At 38.6% G+C, this 18,343-nt stretch overlaps 1 protein-coding gene and 1 long non-coding RNA gene across 4 annotated transcripts in view; one reads left to right on the top strand and one right to left on the bottom strand.

Annotated features, from left to right (window-relative positions):
- Positions 1-1,488: 1,488 nt before the first annotated feature.
- The window catches only part of LOC144056989 (sodium- and chloride-dependent GABA transporter 2-like), a 28,468-nt gene continuing 11,613 nt past the window's right edge, over positions 1,489-18,343 (bottom strand). For all 3 annotated transcript variants that reach the window (XM_077574169.1, XM_077574172.1, XM_077574168.1), the window contains 12 exons: positions 16,921-17,061; positions 16,653-16,740; positions 13,759-13,891; positions 13,319-13,453; positions 13,036-13,139; positions 12,110-12,234; positions 11,861-11,973; positions 11,651-11,788; positions 11,398-11,500; positions 7,926-8,026; positions 6,762-6,932; positions 1,489-3,969 (listed from right to left, as the gene is read on the bottom strand). In XM_077574169.1, coding sequence (XP_077430295.1) covers positions 3,820-3,969; positions 6,762-6,932; positions 7,926-8,026; positions 11,398-11,500; positions 11,651-11,788; positions 11,861-11,973; positions 12,110-12,234; positions 13,036-13,139; positions 13,319-13,453; positions 13,759-13,891; positions 16,653-16,740; positions 16,921-17,061 — 1,502 coding nt within the window. In that variant the 3' untranslated portion in view covers positions 1,489-3,819. The remainder of the gene's footprint in view (positions 3,970-6,761; positions 6,933-7,925; positions 8,027-11,397; positions 11,501-11,650; positions 11,789-11,860; positions 11,974-12,109; positions 12,235-13,035; positions 13,140-13,318; positions 13,454-13,758; positions 13,892-16,652; positions 16,741-16,920; positions 17,062-18,343) is intronic.
- LOC144056991 (uncharacterized) lies at positions 8,228-17,823 on the top strand. The gene is made up of 2 exons (XR_013295148.1): positions 8,228-8,292; positions 16,932-17,823. It is a non-coding gene; the product is annotated as an uncharacterized LOC144056991 (long non-coding RNA).

Below are 18,343 nucleotides of genomic sequence, written 5' to 3'. Positions count from 1 at the left end.
GCCTTGACCACTGATTCCGGACAAAAAAAAAGGTGTGTGTTACGCTGTAAATGCCGGGAAAAAAAGGAGTGAGTTATGCTGTAAATGCCGGAAAAAAAGGTGCGTGGTATGCGGTAAATGTCGGGAAAAAATGTGTGTGGTATGCGGTAGATGACAGAAAAAAAGTGTGTGGTATGCGGTAAATGCAGAACATTTACAACTGCGATTAAGAACAAAACTATGTTAGCTAACTTGTTTTGACAGACTTTCACACTTGCAGAAGATAAAGATAACGATTAGCAATGTGTTATGTGTCTGGAGATAATTCATCACCTTGTATTTGTCCTTGCTGGTTTGAAAATACCTCACTTCATCTTACAAACCCCTATTCTGATGAAGTTAGGACACTGTAAAATGTGACAAAAAAATATATTTGTGAATCCTTTTCAACCTATATTCAATTGAATAAACTACAAAGATAAAATATATAATGGGTCAAACTAATAAACCTTTTGTTGTTGATTGATTTCATTGATTCTAACAACACTCAATAAGCATTTGGAAACTATTTTTGAAGCATTGTAGATGAAAAATTACATGTACGACCAGCCGCTCAACTGTCCGCGGTCTCTGTAACCGTTTTTCGAACTTCATAATGTGGCACATATTTTCAATGGGAAACAGGTCAGGACTGCTGGCAAGTCAGTGTAGTACACATTCTTTGACTATGAAGCTACACTGTCGTAACAAGCAGAATGTGGCTTGTCATTGCCTTGCGGAAATACTCTTTGGATATGTTGCTACCACACCCTCATACCTTCACAAATGCTGAACTAACATTTTTTTCCGCTCTTTGGCCTTGAGGATAGGGCTTCCATGATTGTCAGAACCAAATGTGGACTCGTCAGACCGCAGCACACTTTTCCAATTCACGTCATTCCAGCCAAGATGAAAGCTCGGACCGAGAGAAGCCGGCCGGCGTTTCTGGGTGTTGTTGATACAGTGTATGGCTTTTGCATGGTCGTACCGTTTAAGGGATAGAAGGGAGCGGGCATTCAAAGTCGGACGTGTTGTATATGTGCAACGTGACATGACACAAAATGAACCTTGCCCCACCCAGCCTTACTTGTGAACAACTAAGCCTTTAAGTGATGCTCCTTTAATACTCAACCATGACACCTGTCACCTGGCAACTGTGGAAGGTACTACAGTTTTTTTTTTTTTTTTTTTACATTTCTCAACTTTTACTGGCTTGTATTGCTTTTTTTTGTAACATGTAGCTAGCATCAGATTCAAAATGATTTAATATTTACAAAAAAAACAACAATCTTCATCAGTTAGAACATTAAATATCTTGTCTTTGCAGTGCATTTGGTTGAATAAAGGTTGAAAAGGATTTGACTGTTGTTTATAAGACTTTCCTTCTGTCATATCAATACGACAGGTCGGGACTTGCACAATATTTGATGTTTACACTTCTTTTTTTTTTTTATCTCCAAAATACACACATTTTGTTAACATTTTATTCTTACATTTCAAAAACATCTTTCACTCTGGTCACTCTGTAATCTTGTCTTTGATTGTATTTGTTATGCAGCATTTAGAGTAAGACATTTTTATGGACAAAAGATCAAATGATTGGCCTGATGGTTTGGACTGCAGAGCCCCTGCAACCTCTAAATCAACACCTTTTCTATTGTGTGCACAACATTATTTTAATGGTTTTAGTATTCTCAAACTTAGTAGGTGAAAGCAAATCATACATAAAATGCATTGTATGTATATGTAAATAAGTATGTAATTGGACAGAAACGGTTTCTAACACAGTTACCATACATCTTAGAGTGGACAGACAAAATGTAAATGTTAAAATAACCAAATAAAAAGCATGTTTTAAGAAGAATTCAGTAACAGGAAAAATTATATTGCTGAGGGTAGTAATAAAAATGAACACTATATTCATTCAGTAAACATTTGAAAGGCAGAGAGATGGGGAGAATTAAGGGATTGGATTTATGCTCTTAATCAAAATTTGTACATTTGAGTGATTCTAATGCAACAAGCTATTAACATTTTTTGTTTCGACAATGGACCATATGCACGGTAACACATTGAGCATTTCCAGGGGAAAGATGAGAGTTTCCGGTCTCCGCATGTTTCAAGCTACTAGGACGCCATCTGGAGGGAAAATAACCTCATACTTAAAAAGTGTGATAACATGGGCTTTTGTAATATAGTCAACATCAGCATTAATGCGATCACAGACCGCAAGTTACCCATGCCAAAGGCACTAACACACCCCCATACCATCGCAAATGCTGGATTTTTGTGCTTTTCCTCTTTGGCTCAGAGGACATTATGTCCATAAGTTCCCAAAAAAAAAAACGATTTGAAATGTGGACTCGTCAGACCGCAGCACACTTTTCCACTTCACGTCAGTCCATCTCAGATGAGCTACGTAGAGTTTTAACTTTGTGTTTGTAATTGTTATCTGACAAATTGTGCTGGTGCTTTCCAAGGTGGAAATTTGGTGGAAAAAGTCATCAAAAGTCGTCGTCAAATCTGTTGAAACCAGCCGTTATGTTCAGCTTTTCAACTCAGCGTTTTATTTGAACACGTTTACCAATAAGTCCGTATTACAAAAAAGATGGAAAGTTTATACATTTGGTGAGACAATTTCATCATAGTAACAATTAATCGGCCACTGTTGAAGCTCCATCTCGCTTTCTGCTCAGTGCCTGCTTGGCTCCCGTCACAGGGATCGAGAAAATCTCAAGCCGTGGGAACAATGATCCTCATCCTGGCCTGCTTGTCACTCTTATTATTGGTTGTCTTCTTTGTTTTCATAACCTTAATTTCACTGCACCTGCACCATACAGGTACGATAAAGGCTTTCTATCTTATTTATGTTCACTCTTTCTGTACAGCACTTTGTTACAGTTGTGGTTGTTTTTGTAGCCTATAAAAAAGTCGAGCATCTCAAAGATGAAGCTGTGCAAGTCTATATACACACGGACCGGCATGTGAAACTGAAAAAAATGTCTCATTGAATCAGATAAGGATGCTTTGATCACTTTGCTGATAGTGATGCAGTTAAAAATACAATAAGAAATGTTCTGTAACACGTCATTTACGGTAAATTGGCGTAATTCCAACAGACAGCGAGTACACTTTGAAGAGTTTGATGCTGTCATTGTCATCGCTACAAGTTAGCAAGGCAAACGTATCCCAAACGTGGAATTAGTGCGTGCATAGAGTCCATTAAGACAAGTTTTTGGTACCAAAAATCTGACTTCATATATGAAAATGTGTAAATTAAGGGATTAAAATCCCAGCCAACTGATATGGTCGATGCAAACTGTGCAAATAGTTGCACCCTAACAGAACAAATTGGCAGTGATGACGCGCTGGAAAAACAAAACAATCATTAGGGAGTTGAGTCTGTTCTCACAAGAATTTTGTTATCTGTCAAAGTGAAATTTAAGTAGCAAGAAACACATTTTGGGTGTTACTTGAATGATTTAGTTTTGATGCCACAAAGTAACTATTGTAACAATATAATCTAGTGCTTCAATTTTAGGACAATTCCTTTATAAAAAAAGAAAAATTCTTATGAGAACATTACTGCAGCACCCGTTACCCTGACACCTAGCGAAGGAAAATGTTCCCGTTTGTTTATTGGCATAATGACACATGAAAATGATTTAAGTGAACCGTAACTATTTAGATGCAATAACCACTAAGTAATAAATGGAGACATGTTAAGAGATGTCTTGTCTAGTGGCACAAGAACTTAAAACCCACACAGCTTGCAAAACTTTCTTGAAAATGTTCATGGTCTCATACTTGCACCTCCATTTCAACTCCACCGCTTCCCTTGTACTCATTGGCAGCGGGTGCCAGAGGTTTGCTGGGGTTCAGTGGGTATTGCTCAGGTTGCTTTGCCGAGTTGTGGGGCTTGTTTTCTGGACGGCAAAGTTGTTTGACATTCTGTGAAGACAAGAAACAGCCACAAAAGTGCAAAGTGTCAAGATCAGCAAAAGCATAGAGGCAGATATCCTCGGATGGAATAGGAATCGGTCATTGCAGTCAACGTTTTTGCCAACTGGGGTCAGGTCTACTCTGTCTTTTCACAAGTCCAAAATATTAGTAGTCCCCCTACCCCCTACCCCCCTCTTTACTGTAGTCGAGATGAGTCTAACCATGGCGATGTCATTCACAAACTTGGTGTTAGAGTAATGAGTTGAAGTGCAAAGAAAATCAAGGGGACTCAGTACACAACCTTGTGGAGTGCCGGTGTTGAGTGCAAGGGTTGAGGAGAGGTGGGGGCCGAGTTTGACAGTTTACGGGTAGCTTGGCTTATGCTTAGTCTACAGATTTTGAGGGAACGCCCAGCTGCAGAAGCGTTACCATGATTAAATTGCTCTTCGTATTTTGTTAACTAAATGATTACTTAACTACCAGGATCTGACTAATGGAGATAACAATGGTGAGTTGAGTTGAGTTTCAGACAGTATAAATTATTGGTGGAACACAGAATGTTTTGTCAAGCCACTTGCCTGTAGGGATCTAGCTCTCACCTGCAACTTCTCACATTATTAGCTAAGTGTCCTACGGTGATTTTTCCAAGCATTGTGCCAAGTGGCTGCCGGGCTTTGGACTATAAGACTGTATACATTTACATGACGTTCCTAGCGGCCTTGGCTGCATCCTTTGCCCAAAGTGTAGTGTGGTGTTGGGTTTCTGCTTTTTTTTCCTGCTATGTTTTCTCACAGTCTCTCGCACCAAGTGGCAGCTGAGACTCAAAGGTGCTGGCCCGTCACCTTCTCATGTTTCTCACACTCTGTCAAGGCTTTCTTGGACTGAAACACAGGTAGCTTTCGAGCACCTTTGAGCTTTTGAAGCCGGAGTACCAAAACCCCAGCAAACTCCACACAGGATTCCCGGAGCTGAAATTTGAACGCCAAACCTCAGATCTGTGATGCCAACCACTTGCCATCCACACTGTCTTTGCCAAATACCAAACTATACTCACCAAGCATCAATTTTGCTCATTGCCACTAGAGGGCATAAATGTTCAATGTGTTACCTTGTTGTTTTAACCAGCATTATAATCCTCAAATCCACTTAATTGGGCAGCATTTCAGCTCAGTGAAAGCACTTTAGTGCATTCATATGCAATCCTAGATTTACTCTTTATACCTTTCCCTTTTCAGATTCAAAACTATTTGAAAAATACATGAGTAATACATACATGGCCAACAGCAGATGACTGATAATATGAAGTACATGTTGAAGTTGCCTGCAGCTGCGAGTTGGCCAATCACCATGTTGCACAAAATTCTGTTAGTACAGCACATTTTAAAACCCAGCAATTACACTGTCAGCTTTGTCACTCACATGATTATTAAATTCACATGATGAGATCGAAGATCGTAATGCAGGCTATATTGGAATGAAGAGGAGCTAATGATGAAATAGAACCGACGGAACTTTTCAAAAACGCATGCGATGCTACAAATTAGTGCAAGTTAGGGACGTCGAAAAGAATCAAAGTGCATGAGGTTGAAATAACTCAATGGAATTTAGGGTGGGCTATTTTTCTAGTAACCCATTTGAGTTTTGGTGCTTTGTTTTGTTCCTGGCGCAGTGCAGCAGTGGGACCAGAGGAGTGCAGGTTCTTTGGTTTAGTTGTCCAGCTGGGCCACAAAAGGCCTGGTGGAGCTTTAATCATTCCTGTGTCACCAGTGGAGGCAGTGCCAAACCAGGGAAGTGTGGGGTCATTTTTGGCAAGCCTGCATGTTGCCAAGGCAACCACCGCGTGCTGCTCATTCCAGGCTAACATTGGCAGTGACAGGCTTTCGAACGGTTGGTTGTATTGCATGACTATAAGGAAGCATATTGCTTAAGGAAGTGATCCAATTTCCCTTAATCGGACCCTCCAAAAATATCATTTATTTACTACTATACAGACGCTCCCCTACTTACGAACATTCGAGTTACGAACAACGGTACATACGAACATGTCTGCGCGTACAGTATGTCGAAAAATGTTCGGAAAGAGATGCTGTAAGTTAGATTTTGTATGCGCGCCTTTTTCCGAGTAGTGCTTCTTTCCGCCGCTAATACCGACGCTTGGCGCTGTGAGAGCTCACCCAGCATTGGAGGCTCAGCAACGTGTCGAGGAGGAAGAGGAAGAAACGCCTGTCCCCATGAAGGAGGAAGTAACTTTTAAAGCGCATTCCAGCGACGACGAAGACCCTCTCATGATATAAAATCCTCCTCTTCCTCCTCCTCCATCATCTCCTTAAGCATCGAGTACATCTTCCAAAAGTAAGTTAAACTTCATTTTATTTATCTTATTACGTACATGTACATACTGTGTGTGTCTCTCGCTCTCTCTCTCTAACATACGTAGTACAGTACAGTACTGTACGTATTCTCTCCATTTTATTAAATGTTTTTTTTTCAGTACAAACCAATACAGGTTACTTATACAAGCCTTAAACATACTTATATAAACCTTCAATATACTTATATAGGCTTTAAACATAAATTATAATACAAAATATAGCGCTGAAGCAACTTACGAACAAATTCACCTTACGAACGAACGCTCGGAACGTAACTCGTTCGTAAGTTGGGGAGCGCCTGTACTCAATTTACCCTAATATACGAAACCCTATTTGTTTCAGAGACCTGTACATTTTACCATTGTGAACAGGAAAGAATTTCAAACCATTTTTGCCCAAATTTGAGATGAAATGCAACCAAATGCATACCTGCCACACTGTGCCTTTCATCTGAGTGACTTTAAAGAGGATCCACAGAGGCACCAGCAGAACGCAGAACAGTCCCAAGCACCAGCCCAAAGCGTAGGCCCAGGTTGGGTAGACGTAGGTTTTGTTGAATTTGAGAGGCTTGTACCTCACCAAGGAGAAGACGAAAGTGCCCTAGCAAGAAAGAAAAAAAACACACACACATAAAACTGTAACACATTTGGCGTGCTTTCACCATCACTGCAGTCGTGATCAGGTGGGCCTCAGTCGTGGCAGAGGGCTGGAAACGTTCCTGTAAATGTAATCATGAATGTCCTATATATACAATCAACACATTATATTGCTCATTGTTACTTGACTGCCATATCTTGACCTTTTGTGTGGAGATATGGGTAACACCTACAAAACAAATATCACTGCTCCGTCTGTATTTAAACTACAAAAATAGCAATTTTCCGTTAACATCGAATTTTACTATTTATCAAATTGTCTACTCTCAAAATTCTATGGCCTATTGAACTAAAATCAGCACAATTAGTCTACAAAGCACATAATATGTACTTTGACGCAATACTCAGAAGCTGTTCCAAATCGAAGAGTTGTTATGGCCTGAGGTGTACAAGTGTCTTTAAAAAAAATCCAGGACAAGAACAAATAAAGTTGAAAGAATTTCAATCCAACATCACACACTCTCATGCTGGGCATCACATTAAAGGCAATTCTTTGTTGGTTAGCATTTCCCGTGTGTCTGTATTTTCAACAATTACCACAATGTACCACAAATAGTGTTACATAAGAGTTATATGAGTCTTACCCACTTACAGTAGACAGTATGAATATGTCTCTCAGTGTTCCCTTTGCTCCCTTCATCCTAACCCACCTGGCACTGACACCAGCACCTTTCTCAAATTCCTCACGCCACCCAAGTTTAAATCCTTAATTTCTTCTCATGCACCTCTTCCTTGTTCCTCTTCTCATGTCATTTCAAGCATGTCATTTCAAGCTTGAGAGAAGAACAACGACAAAATGAAGCTTTGTGAGAGAACTCCAGACAAATATGACATGAATTGGATTCGTGAGCGTGAAGCTCAGGCATTTTCCATACATTGAATTCATTGTTGTCGTCGTCGCAGAAATGAGTCACATCTTCCACATGATTTCACTCACCATACAAACAGCAGGGGTAATGTAAAGCCAGCAAATCTTCATTACTGGCCATGGACGATACCCTATCATCTCTTCGATGTTGTTATAGAGACGATCTGCGCCTGTTTATCAAAAACAAAATGAAAATTGGTCAAATTTATAAGACTTTACATCAGTGGTGTCCAAACTCGGTCCTCGGGGGCCGGTAGTCCTGCAGGTTTTGGAGGTTTCCCTGCTCCAACGCACCTGTTTCAATCAACAGGATTGTTATCAGGCTTAGTAGAGCTTGCTGATGAGCTTCAGCTGTGTTGGAGGAGAGAAATATCCAAAACCTGCGGGACTACCGGCCCCCGAGGACCGAGTTTGGACACCACTGCTTTACATAAAGGTGAACATATTTCAGACTTTTTAAAATGCAATTTCATGTCCCATCAAAATGTGTCACTAAAGCAAATGGGTACACCTGCTTGAGAGAAATGAGAAATCTACTAGTTTGGATTTTATTATTGCAGTTTACATAATATAATCACAGCCCAGGAAAGTAAAAACTGCTAACTTCTAATTACACGACACATCAGACTAATGTACAGCCACAGCAAAAGAACAAAAAAAAAAACATTGTCACTTGAAAATGAACTTTGTTATCTTGATAAAGGCAAAATATTGGAGCACTGGATCTCATTAGATGTACTCAACTAAGCAGCAGATGAGTGTGTTTGTGTTGTTTTGCAGCTAACAAAATATATTTCAGTTCCAAGCCTTAAAACCCTGTTGAGTTTTTAACAAATCCCTGTTCACAAAAAGGTAGAACAAAGTCTGAATGCATGTCAACTAAAGGGCGCAAAGTCCTCCTTGGAATCTAATGGCCCCTCAAGCTAGGATAAGCTTAGCCAGGAGTGATGGGAAGAACAAAAGAGGACAAAATATTTGGCAGATGAAGTGGGTAAGACCCGCGGGACTGTGATACTTGGATAGACGCCCATGTGTGCACTGTAAAGGGGCTTAATGTCCTCTTCTAGTCACGAGTTAACAACCATGACTTTTTTTTTTCAAATTAAGTATTACAGTTAATTAAATTAAGGTCTAAGTTATTACAAACCCTTATTCCAATGAAGTTGGGACATTGTGTAAACCGTAAACAAAAACCTAAGTACAATTATTTGCAAATCCTTTTCCACCTACATTGAAACATATCCACTAAAAAAAACAAAATATTAATGTTCAAAATAATGAATGCAAAAATTACGACAATGGAGACCCCGCACGGTTAAGCAGCTGAAGTTGTACATCAATCAAGAATGGGAAATAATTGCGCCTAAAATCTCAACAATTAAGAACAATTAAGTTCCCAAACATTAATGAATATTGTTAAAAGAAGCCCCAGTTTTTTTAGAAAATTATTAAGGCATCAAATTCAAAATTAGTGAATATTTGCAGATAAATAAAGTTAATAATTTTGAACATTGAAAATTATTTTCAAATTATTTTGTTATTTACTTATAGTGTCCCAACTTCATTGAAATTGTTTTTTTTAACTGTACATTAATAAAACAAAACAATACAAGATAAACTTTCTCACAACTACTCATAAGAATGATATCTTTTGTACCTTAACAAATACATTTTGACTGTATCATACGTTTTATGTCATTTTAAACTGCGTAAATCACATCTCCAGATCATAAATCAATTTGATAAGATGCATTGTTCAATGTTTTCCAGAAGAGGGCAGCAGGCCCATCCAAAGTACAGTACTAAATCAAGGCCCCTCCTTTTTTTTCTCCCAATGTCACAGGTGCACACTAAACTGGCAGACGCCGGATAAAGGTTTTAAATCTAAATACAAATATTGATACGAGTGCGAATATGACTGCCACTACCAGCGCCCGTTAACACATCACACCTCCCCCTCCCCACACAACTAGACTTCCTTAAACGAGGTAAAAAAAAAAAATAAATAACTACGGACCAATCAGCGTCAGGTAGGTGGTTTGTAAACAGAGTTCTCAGATGAGAAAAGCGCGGATGCTGCCAATCAACACCCCTTTTTCATAAAAAGAAGCGCAAAAGTAAAGTTTCTCTCGATGGTAAGGATTTTGACGCTCCCCTCTACGTGTTTTTGTTGAACATATTGGCTGCTAATTAGAAGTTACCCGTATGTAACCATTTTTTATTTGTTTGTTTTTGGCGTCAGCGCCCGCCTACCTGTTGCACTGATTGGCTGGTCGACAGTACTCTTATACAAGAGTCTGTACTTTTCCTATCCGAACCGATTGGCCGTGGGACGTTTTTTTTTTTTTAGGCGACGTAGTCTGTGCCAAAAATAACAGCTCTCACTAATGCCGCTTGTGTCTCGACTGAGACATAGCGAACAAATGTGCCTGGTTCCCCTAAACCAGGGTTGTCAAACCGTTTACACCGAGTACAGCCTTAAAAAAGAAAAAGAAAAGAAAAGAAAATAGTAGCTCGCCAACATAATGACCAACATTAATATAAAATAGCAAAACGGACCCATCAAAAATTATGTAGAGGTTGTATTGCAAGGTATAATTAGCACTACTGTAAGCCAATGTAACATAATGCACAGTTTGATCATTAACACTGCACTTTACACTGTGGAAAATAAAATGCTACATAAATAGTGTCTCACTTAAAATGTGCACACAAAGTTAAAAATTGTACCTAAATAAATGTTTCCAAACTGTTATATAAGATTAAATGCTAATGTATGCAACCGAAAAGATAAATACAGATGTGCTGGAATAAAAAGGTTTTAAGTTATGGCAAGATGATTGAACATTCAAAAGCTAAGTTTGACTGTCCGGAATTAACACTGAAGGTATCAACAAAGTCTTTCTGACGAGTAGTTTTAGATCCATTTTGAATGTTTGCTTTTTTTTCTTTTTTTTTTTTAAATGATAATTGTGACTCGTCCAAATCAAGGTGTTTCTCGTTACAGAATTTTACTACAATAAGGTTGCAGAGATGCACCTCTATTGTATTGCATGCGAAGAATTTAGTTAGGTATATCTAAAATGTTCTTTTTGACTTTTCAAAAATAAATTACAGCTATTTACTACACATATCCAGTCAAGTTAATAGGGCTTGTCATATTGAGCCACTGAAACATTTGAACATTTCTATCAGCAATTGCTTCACACAACACTAGAGGGAGCTGTCTTACCACTAGTGGTACCACAATTTGCGGACCACTGCTCTAAATTAATTTGTATTTGAAAAACAAAACTGCATGTTATTCTCGAACAAATTCCTTAAGTCTTAAAATACATACAGCCTTAGTTCTGGAGTGTAATGCTTTTATTTTTATGAAACATGATTTGCCACATTGTGTTTGGATGGTTCAAACTTAATTTGGAGTTTAGATGTTGTGAGACTTTTGGGAAATGTTTGCATCCTGTGAATATCTACTCCCATCCTGTATTAACATAACAGACATGAAAACGCATGATGACTAACAGCCACAAGAACTTACCATATATCCATCCAATTGCTATGGACTGACACACTGAAAGGAGGAGAAGGTTGTTGCCACTACAGACATAATGGTCGAAAAGCTGAAGGAAATACAAGCCTCCCTGGAAGGAGATAGTGTCAACAAACCATGACACAACATACTGTACATTTGCAGTCATTAAAACAAATCAGTGGGCCGCAGTGCCATCGCTTGATAACTTAAATACACTGAGAACAAAAACAACGCGATAAGGAAAGAGCCGCGCTCTCACCTCAGTGACGAGAAGAAGACCAAGGAAGAAGCAAACGGAGCAGAGACAAAGCAGCAGCAGTTCTCGCCGATAAGCCCTCCGGAAAACAGTCGGGAACATATCTGTCACCGAGGTCATCAGGCACTCCAAGCTCACAAACTACCAGAGGAAAGACATGTTAACACAAACCAGAAACCCACCGCAAGTTCCACAAGCTCATTTTCAACTGACCTGCGTATCAGCGCCCAGCAGGATAACCATGATAAAGAAGCATATGGCCCACAACTGAGGTAACGGCATCATTGCTACTGCCCTTGGATATGCTATAAAAGCCAGGCCAGGTCCTGTATTTAGACACATAACAGTCATTATCCAAACAAGATATGCAGGTGCACCCCAAGCAAGGTCCCAGTCATCAAAAAATTGCTTTAATAACTCTGTATGAAAAAAATAAATCATGAGTTAGACTTGGATTCTTACCAGACGCAGCCACTTCGGTTATTGGCAATCCTTGTTCGTAGGACATGAATCCTAAAACTGAAAAGATAGCAAAGCCAGCCACAAAGCTCGAGCCACCATTCACCAAACATAGAACAAATGTGTCCCTTAGAGGAAAACAAAGACAAAAATATTAGATTCAGTCTTGCAAACTTACTTAACAACACACTGTAGATTATCTATCTATCTATCTATCTATCTATCTATCTATCTATCTATCTATCTATCTATCTATCTATCTATCTATCTATCTATCTATCTATCTATCTATCTATCTATCTATCTATCTATCTATCTATCTATCTATCTATCTATCTATCTATCTATCTATCTATCTATCTATCTATCTATCTATCTATCTATCTATCTATCTATCTATCTATCTATCTATCTATCTATCTATCTATCTATCTATCTATCTATCTATCTATCTATCTATCTATCTATCTATCTATCTATCTATCTATCTATCTATCTATCTATCTATCTATCTATCTATCTATCTATCTATCTATCTATCTATCTATCTATCTATCTATCTATCTATCTATCTATCTATCTATCTATCTATCTATCTATCTATCTATCTATCTATCTATCTATCTATCTATCTATCTATCTATCTATCTATCTATCTATCTATCAAGGTCAAGTGTGGATCAACCCAAAACGTCCTTCAACAAGTTCCTCAATGAAGGCTTGTGAAGGGAAAAGAAGCAGTTTAAACAGCATCCAGAGCAGCTGGATTTAGAAGTGCATTGACCTTGAAAGGTCACATCCGGTCTTTTTTTTTATAAACAACACAGAACATGGACCTTCACACGCTATGAATAAAAATATTGTTGAAGCAGAACAGGCTAAACAGAAAGAAAATGGTGGCCCAGCCAAAACAGGAAATGGGAACTTACTTGTAACAGTTATTATCAAACTCGTTGTAACTGCCAAGGGCTGTCAAACTTCCCTGACAAATCCCAAAAGAGAACAGGACTTGTGCACCTGCATCCATCCAAACCTGAGTGCATATGTCAAAGAATGAAATATTAACTTTTCATTGGTTAAAACAATTTTAAAATAATCTGTGAATTTAAGATAGTATACAGGATTTATCCTATGCAGCTGATCAGGAATCCCGTCATGGTACTTAGTTGATCTAGGTATTTATTTATTTTGGCCTGGCGCTTTATTACTTACTTGAGGGTCCACCAACTTTGACGGGTCAGGATAGAGGTAGAAACTTATGCCGTCCATGGCACCGGGTAAAGTGAGTCCACGAGCCAACAGAACAACCAACATTAAATAAGGGAAAGTGGCTGTAAAGTAAACTACCTGTCGACAAGAGACACGTGAGGGTTAATATTCGTAAAATACATTAGAATCACTAGATCTAATAAAAAAAAAAAAAGGATCAGGGCTAAACTGTGCTCAAGTCAAACCCTTGCACAGTAATAATCCAATTGTTTATACAGAACATAACTAGGCCACGGTTGGTTGTATCCCAATGTTAGAGGATTACCACCACTTGCCTTTACTGCTTTTATCCTTTATGTCAGCTTTCTGATCTGAACGTAATCACGTGGCTTCTTCTGAAACTCATATGCGTGCATGCGGTATACAAAAATAAAGAGTGTTACCTTTCCAGTGGATCTCACTCCTTTCCAAACACAGAAGTAGCACAGAATCCAAGCCAACAAGAGACACAAGGCCAGTTCCCACCTCAGGCTGCCAATCTCTTCTATCCCCGCGGATATACCCAGAACTCGTCTCCTTGAAACGCAAACATCACAAACCGGCACAGTCAAAAATATGTGACATGTCATGTTCTGCACATTAAGTCAAGACTTTCCGTAATTTCAGTTCAGACAAATAAGCCTTTTTTTTTTTTTTAAACAGCTTGGGAAATCACTATTTTGTTCAGGACTACAAGACCTCCAGCCAACCTGTCAACAAAAGTTGACAACACTTAATTTAAGTGCTGGGGGGGGGGGGGTACTCGAAGACAATACAGTACATCGAGCTTCCCCAAAACACAGGAAAGTAAGTCATAGTTATGAACGTCCTAAAAAGCTCTCGGGCTTTAGTTATTCCAAAATTTTACCTGCCACTCGGTTTTATGCGTTCATCACTTAACCAGTAGAGGGTAGTCATGCACTAAAAGTTCCCAGAAGAAAACAGATCAGGAACTGAACTATTGACCTCATTTAGCTAACAGCTAGCTCTACGCTTGCTTAATCATGGAATAATGTTGAAGCATCATCTGTAAGTGACTTTTAAGACACTTTTACATGTGTAATGTAGATATATTGATGTATGTGTGAACTAATTGGTAGTTTGTTTTCTTACCTGAAGTGGTAATTGCTAGCGCGCTAATGCTAATCACGATTGTTAACTGTTTAACATGGGCTAATTTTGTTGACGCTTAATAACACATAATACAGAAGGTAATACATTATGAGTACCTATACATCCACTCAATGCAATTTATGTCCAACCTTAGTGATAATAAATAGAAATAAAAATAACAACAAAAATGATTTATAATTTTTTTTAGGGGCGATTTCTCGATTATTCGATGAAATAATCATTAGGATAATCGATTTGAAAAGATGAAATAGGGACAGAATTAAAACACTTTACTTGTGTAGGCTATTTAGTTATTTGTTTGTTAATGCTTCTAAAATGCAAGATACTGAAGTGACGACAGGAAGATGGATGATTCGTTTCCCAGTAACACAACAGGGCTGTCTCAGTGTGCCCAACAACGTTAGTCACAATATTGTATTCTATAATGCGGCTTGGCTACACTTTCATTGGTGTGTATGCAGTTTTGCAACGTCGAATGAAATTGTTAGAAGCATTTCATTTTTGTGTGAGACAGACAAGTCATGTGCACATTATCTATTGAGAAATCCTTAACATGACTCATGGGGAAAAAAGGTCATGCTTAAGTTCATGCTGTCTTAAGATAAAACTATATGTAGACAACTCAACTTAAATGGTTTGAGGAAACGGATTGCACTGATTCATTTAAGTTTAATAAAATCATTCAAACAACGTAAATATTAAGAGTATTTGATTTGACTGCAAAAAAACAAGATATTTATTGTTTAGGCAACACAAGTGAGTTAAGTTATACTTATTTAACAGTTAGTCAAAATGAATTTACTTTTATAGCACTATTCTATCTTCAAGGTGCTCAAAGCACGTTAACACTATCTTCTTATTCACCAACAATTGACACAGTATCAAGTTCAGTTTAGTATCGTTCTCAAGGACACTTCGACTTGGTCATAAGAGCTGAGGATCGAACCCGCAACTTTCTGGTTGGGCACAGATGAATATACCACATTGTATACACTGTTGCAAACACTGCAATGTGCACATTCGTCATCTCATGACGCCATCAGTGCATCATGGCTCATTTGGTTGAGTCGCCCAACCGAAAGGGTTGCGGGTTTGATCCTCAACCCTTGTGACCATGTCGAAGTGTCCTTAAGCAAGATACTAAACTCCCACTTGCCCATGATGCTGTATCATCACTCCAAAGTAAAAAAATAAGTTGCTGGAATTATATTACCAGTATGTCTTCTTAAAGAGCTCTCAGTTAGTACAAAAAAAAAATCATCTTACAGTAAGTAAGTTATTCTGTTATTCACTTATTTCTTTTTATTAAGATGTACTGTTAGTCTTTACGGTGGCTAGTTGACTTTGGGTGCTGCAATGTCCAACACAACAAACGTTGCAACACTTTTCCTTTCCTGACCCTGAATTGCTATTTGCACAAGTGTGTGGTATTTTGGTGTCCAGTACCGAGTGCACAGGTGGGAGGAGAGGTTACATTCAGGAGGGAGATTCTTTCGAAATGAAGCAGCCAAAGCAAGTTCCCAAGCTCGACAATAAGCTTCTCCTTGTGTTCATGATTCTGCATTACGGACACTGATCTCTCGATCAGCCCCTGGCGCACTCCACTTGGCCTTAGTCAATGTAAGATTGCTTCTCAGACAAAAGGATTTGCCAGCATTAGAGTCGTGAGAGGATGCTCCCTTTTAGTCAGAAACAATGTTCTTAATGTGCAATCTTTCCCCAAGATGCTAAAAACACAATCATCAACAGTATAATAATTGTGTTTGAATCAGTTGCGTTAAAAATGACAAATTAAACTGAGTATTTTGCATTAAATTGTAGCAGTTAAAAAGTTTCCAGCATGCGGAGTTCCGCAAGGGTCAATTCTTGGTCCACTTTCATCTAGACTTTACACAATCAATGGGGTTTTTACTTTTTTCTTGATAATTACTTTTTAAAATATTTGTCTAAATTTGATGGTAGAATCCCTTTGTGAATGTTCTGCACTCCTGTTTGAGATTTTTAAATGCAGTATAATGCTCGATCTTCTAAAATTAGAGAAATAAAAACAAGCACTTTTGGAAATGTAGTTTTAGCAGTTACAAAGAAATCTATGTATCATTCCCCCCCCCAAAAAGCTGCTGGTTGCTAATGATGACAACATAGGTATTCAAAATCGACTTACTCCCAGAATTCCGTTGCAGGCGTTGTCGCATTTGCAGCTGCTGTCCAATTGGATGACGCATTTTTTTTGTCGAATTCAACACAATGTTCTAAGGAAACAATCAGATAATTGTTTGAGCAATATAATAAGACACCAAAAGCGCATATAATGTACTTGGTTGGTCAACATATTAGAGACAGACAGTATTATTATATATTTTCAGGCATTATACAGTACTTTTTGACAAAGTTCTTCACATAGCCCGCATGTGACGACAGGTGTGTTCTACCTGTGTTCCAGTAGTTCCTGCAGCTGGCCCACGGAACCTCAGCACTGAAAGACGAGAAGAGATAGAAGAAAGCCCAAGCCTGGATGACGATGTACGACACGGCAGCGTAGGCAATCACTACCTGGGTTGCATAACCAATCCCTGAGGAGACAAGGTGGAGTCAATATATGGCTGACATAAGCAGGCAAATTTCATTTTTAAATGCCATGCTAATTTCTCTTTTGTCGTACCATCTGGTAGACATTTACTCATGTTAAGTGAATGCCATAAGGTTAAAGTTCAGGATCTTCCTGGCACATAAGGAGGTGCACTCCAGAGCGAAAAAAAACACTTAACTACGTCATAGAGGAATATGGTTTCACTTGGTCTTCGGTTGCATGGACCACCTTGTTTTCTATGTTGATGGTAGATGTCAACAAACCTCATAGAAATACCAAAAGGATGTACATCGCAAATCCAATATGCACTTCCTAATATATCCTTCCTGTATGGCTTTATGCATCACAGTATGGTGGAAGCCCTGATTTATAGCTGTGTGACATGTTTCTTTGCCAGCGTGCGCATGGACACTGTGCTGTTTGGACACCATCCATCATATGCCATCCCGGGGCTGTAAATAACCTCCCAGAATCACATGTCACAAGCTGAAACCAGCTTCCAACTAGCGCACTATTTATGAGAGTGAACATCTTCTAAAAACAGGGCCAAGCTACTTTAGTTATTTCCATAATCTTGTCAGGTATTAATATCCCATTAAAACTTTCATGTGTTCAGTTGGAAGGAATGAACTTGGGCAACGTGCCACAGATGGAAAAGTCAAAGAAGTGTTGACAGACTTGCACATTGTCAGCTTGTTAAGAATAGAAAAAATAAAATACTAGCGCACCGGCGCCAAGACCAACAGCCGACTCTTTGCCCACTATTGTTTGATAAGCCACTTCCCATGTGAACTTGGTTGAACGCTCCCCAACCCCAAAAATAATAATCCGCTGATTTTGCCTATTTTTCTCTCTGTTATGAAGTTAAACAAATAGTACACAGTAAAGTATTGTAAAGCATTCAAGTGGTCTGCCTTTAATTCATATCTTTATTGTTGTCTGTGTTAAGGGAATAAAAAATAAGTGATTTTATTCATTTCATATACGAATGTCTCAATGCCATTTTTTTGCACCCGGGTAAAGGTCCAAGTCGCTTGGTTTTGAGTTTCTGCGAGTCCCGATCAATACATCTGTAAGGAAAGGAAAAAGCAGACCACATCCAAATTGTCTCAATTATTTATTAATTAATTTTTTAATAAAGGAATCCTAAGGTGACCCTATGGCTGTAAATGAGCAGTAGTTCAAATTGACTTTAAAAATGAAGAAAATGTAAACATCCGATCTTTTTCAGACAATACTGATCATCTGAAAATGACATGATCAGC

This window comes from Vanacampus margaritifer, chromosome 8 (genome assembly GCF_051991255.1).
Source record: "Vanacampus margaritifer isolate UIUO_Vmar chromosome 8, RoL_Vmar_1.0, whole genome shotgun sequence".
NCBI lineage: Eukaryota > Metazoa > Chordata > Actinopteri > Syngnathiformes > Syngnathidae > Vanacampus > Vanacampus margaritifer.
Note: the sequence above shows the minus strand (reverse complement) of the source record. Positions and strands in the feature narration are given on the sequence as shown.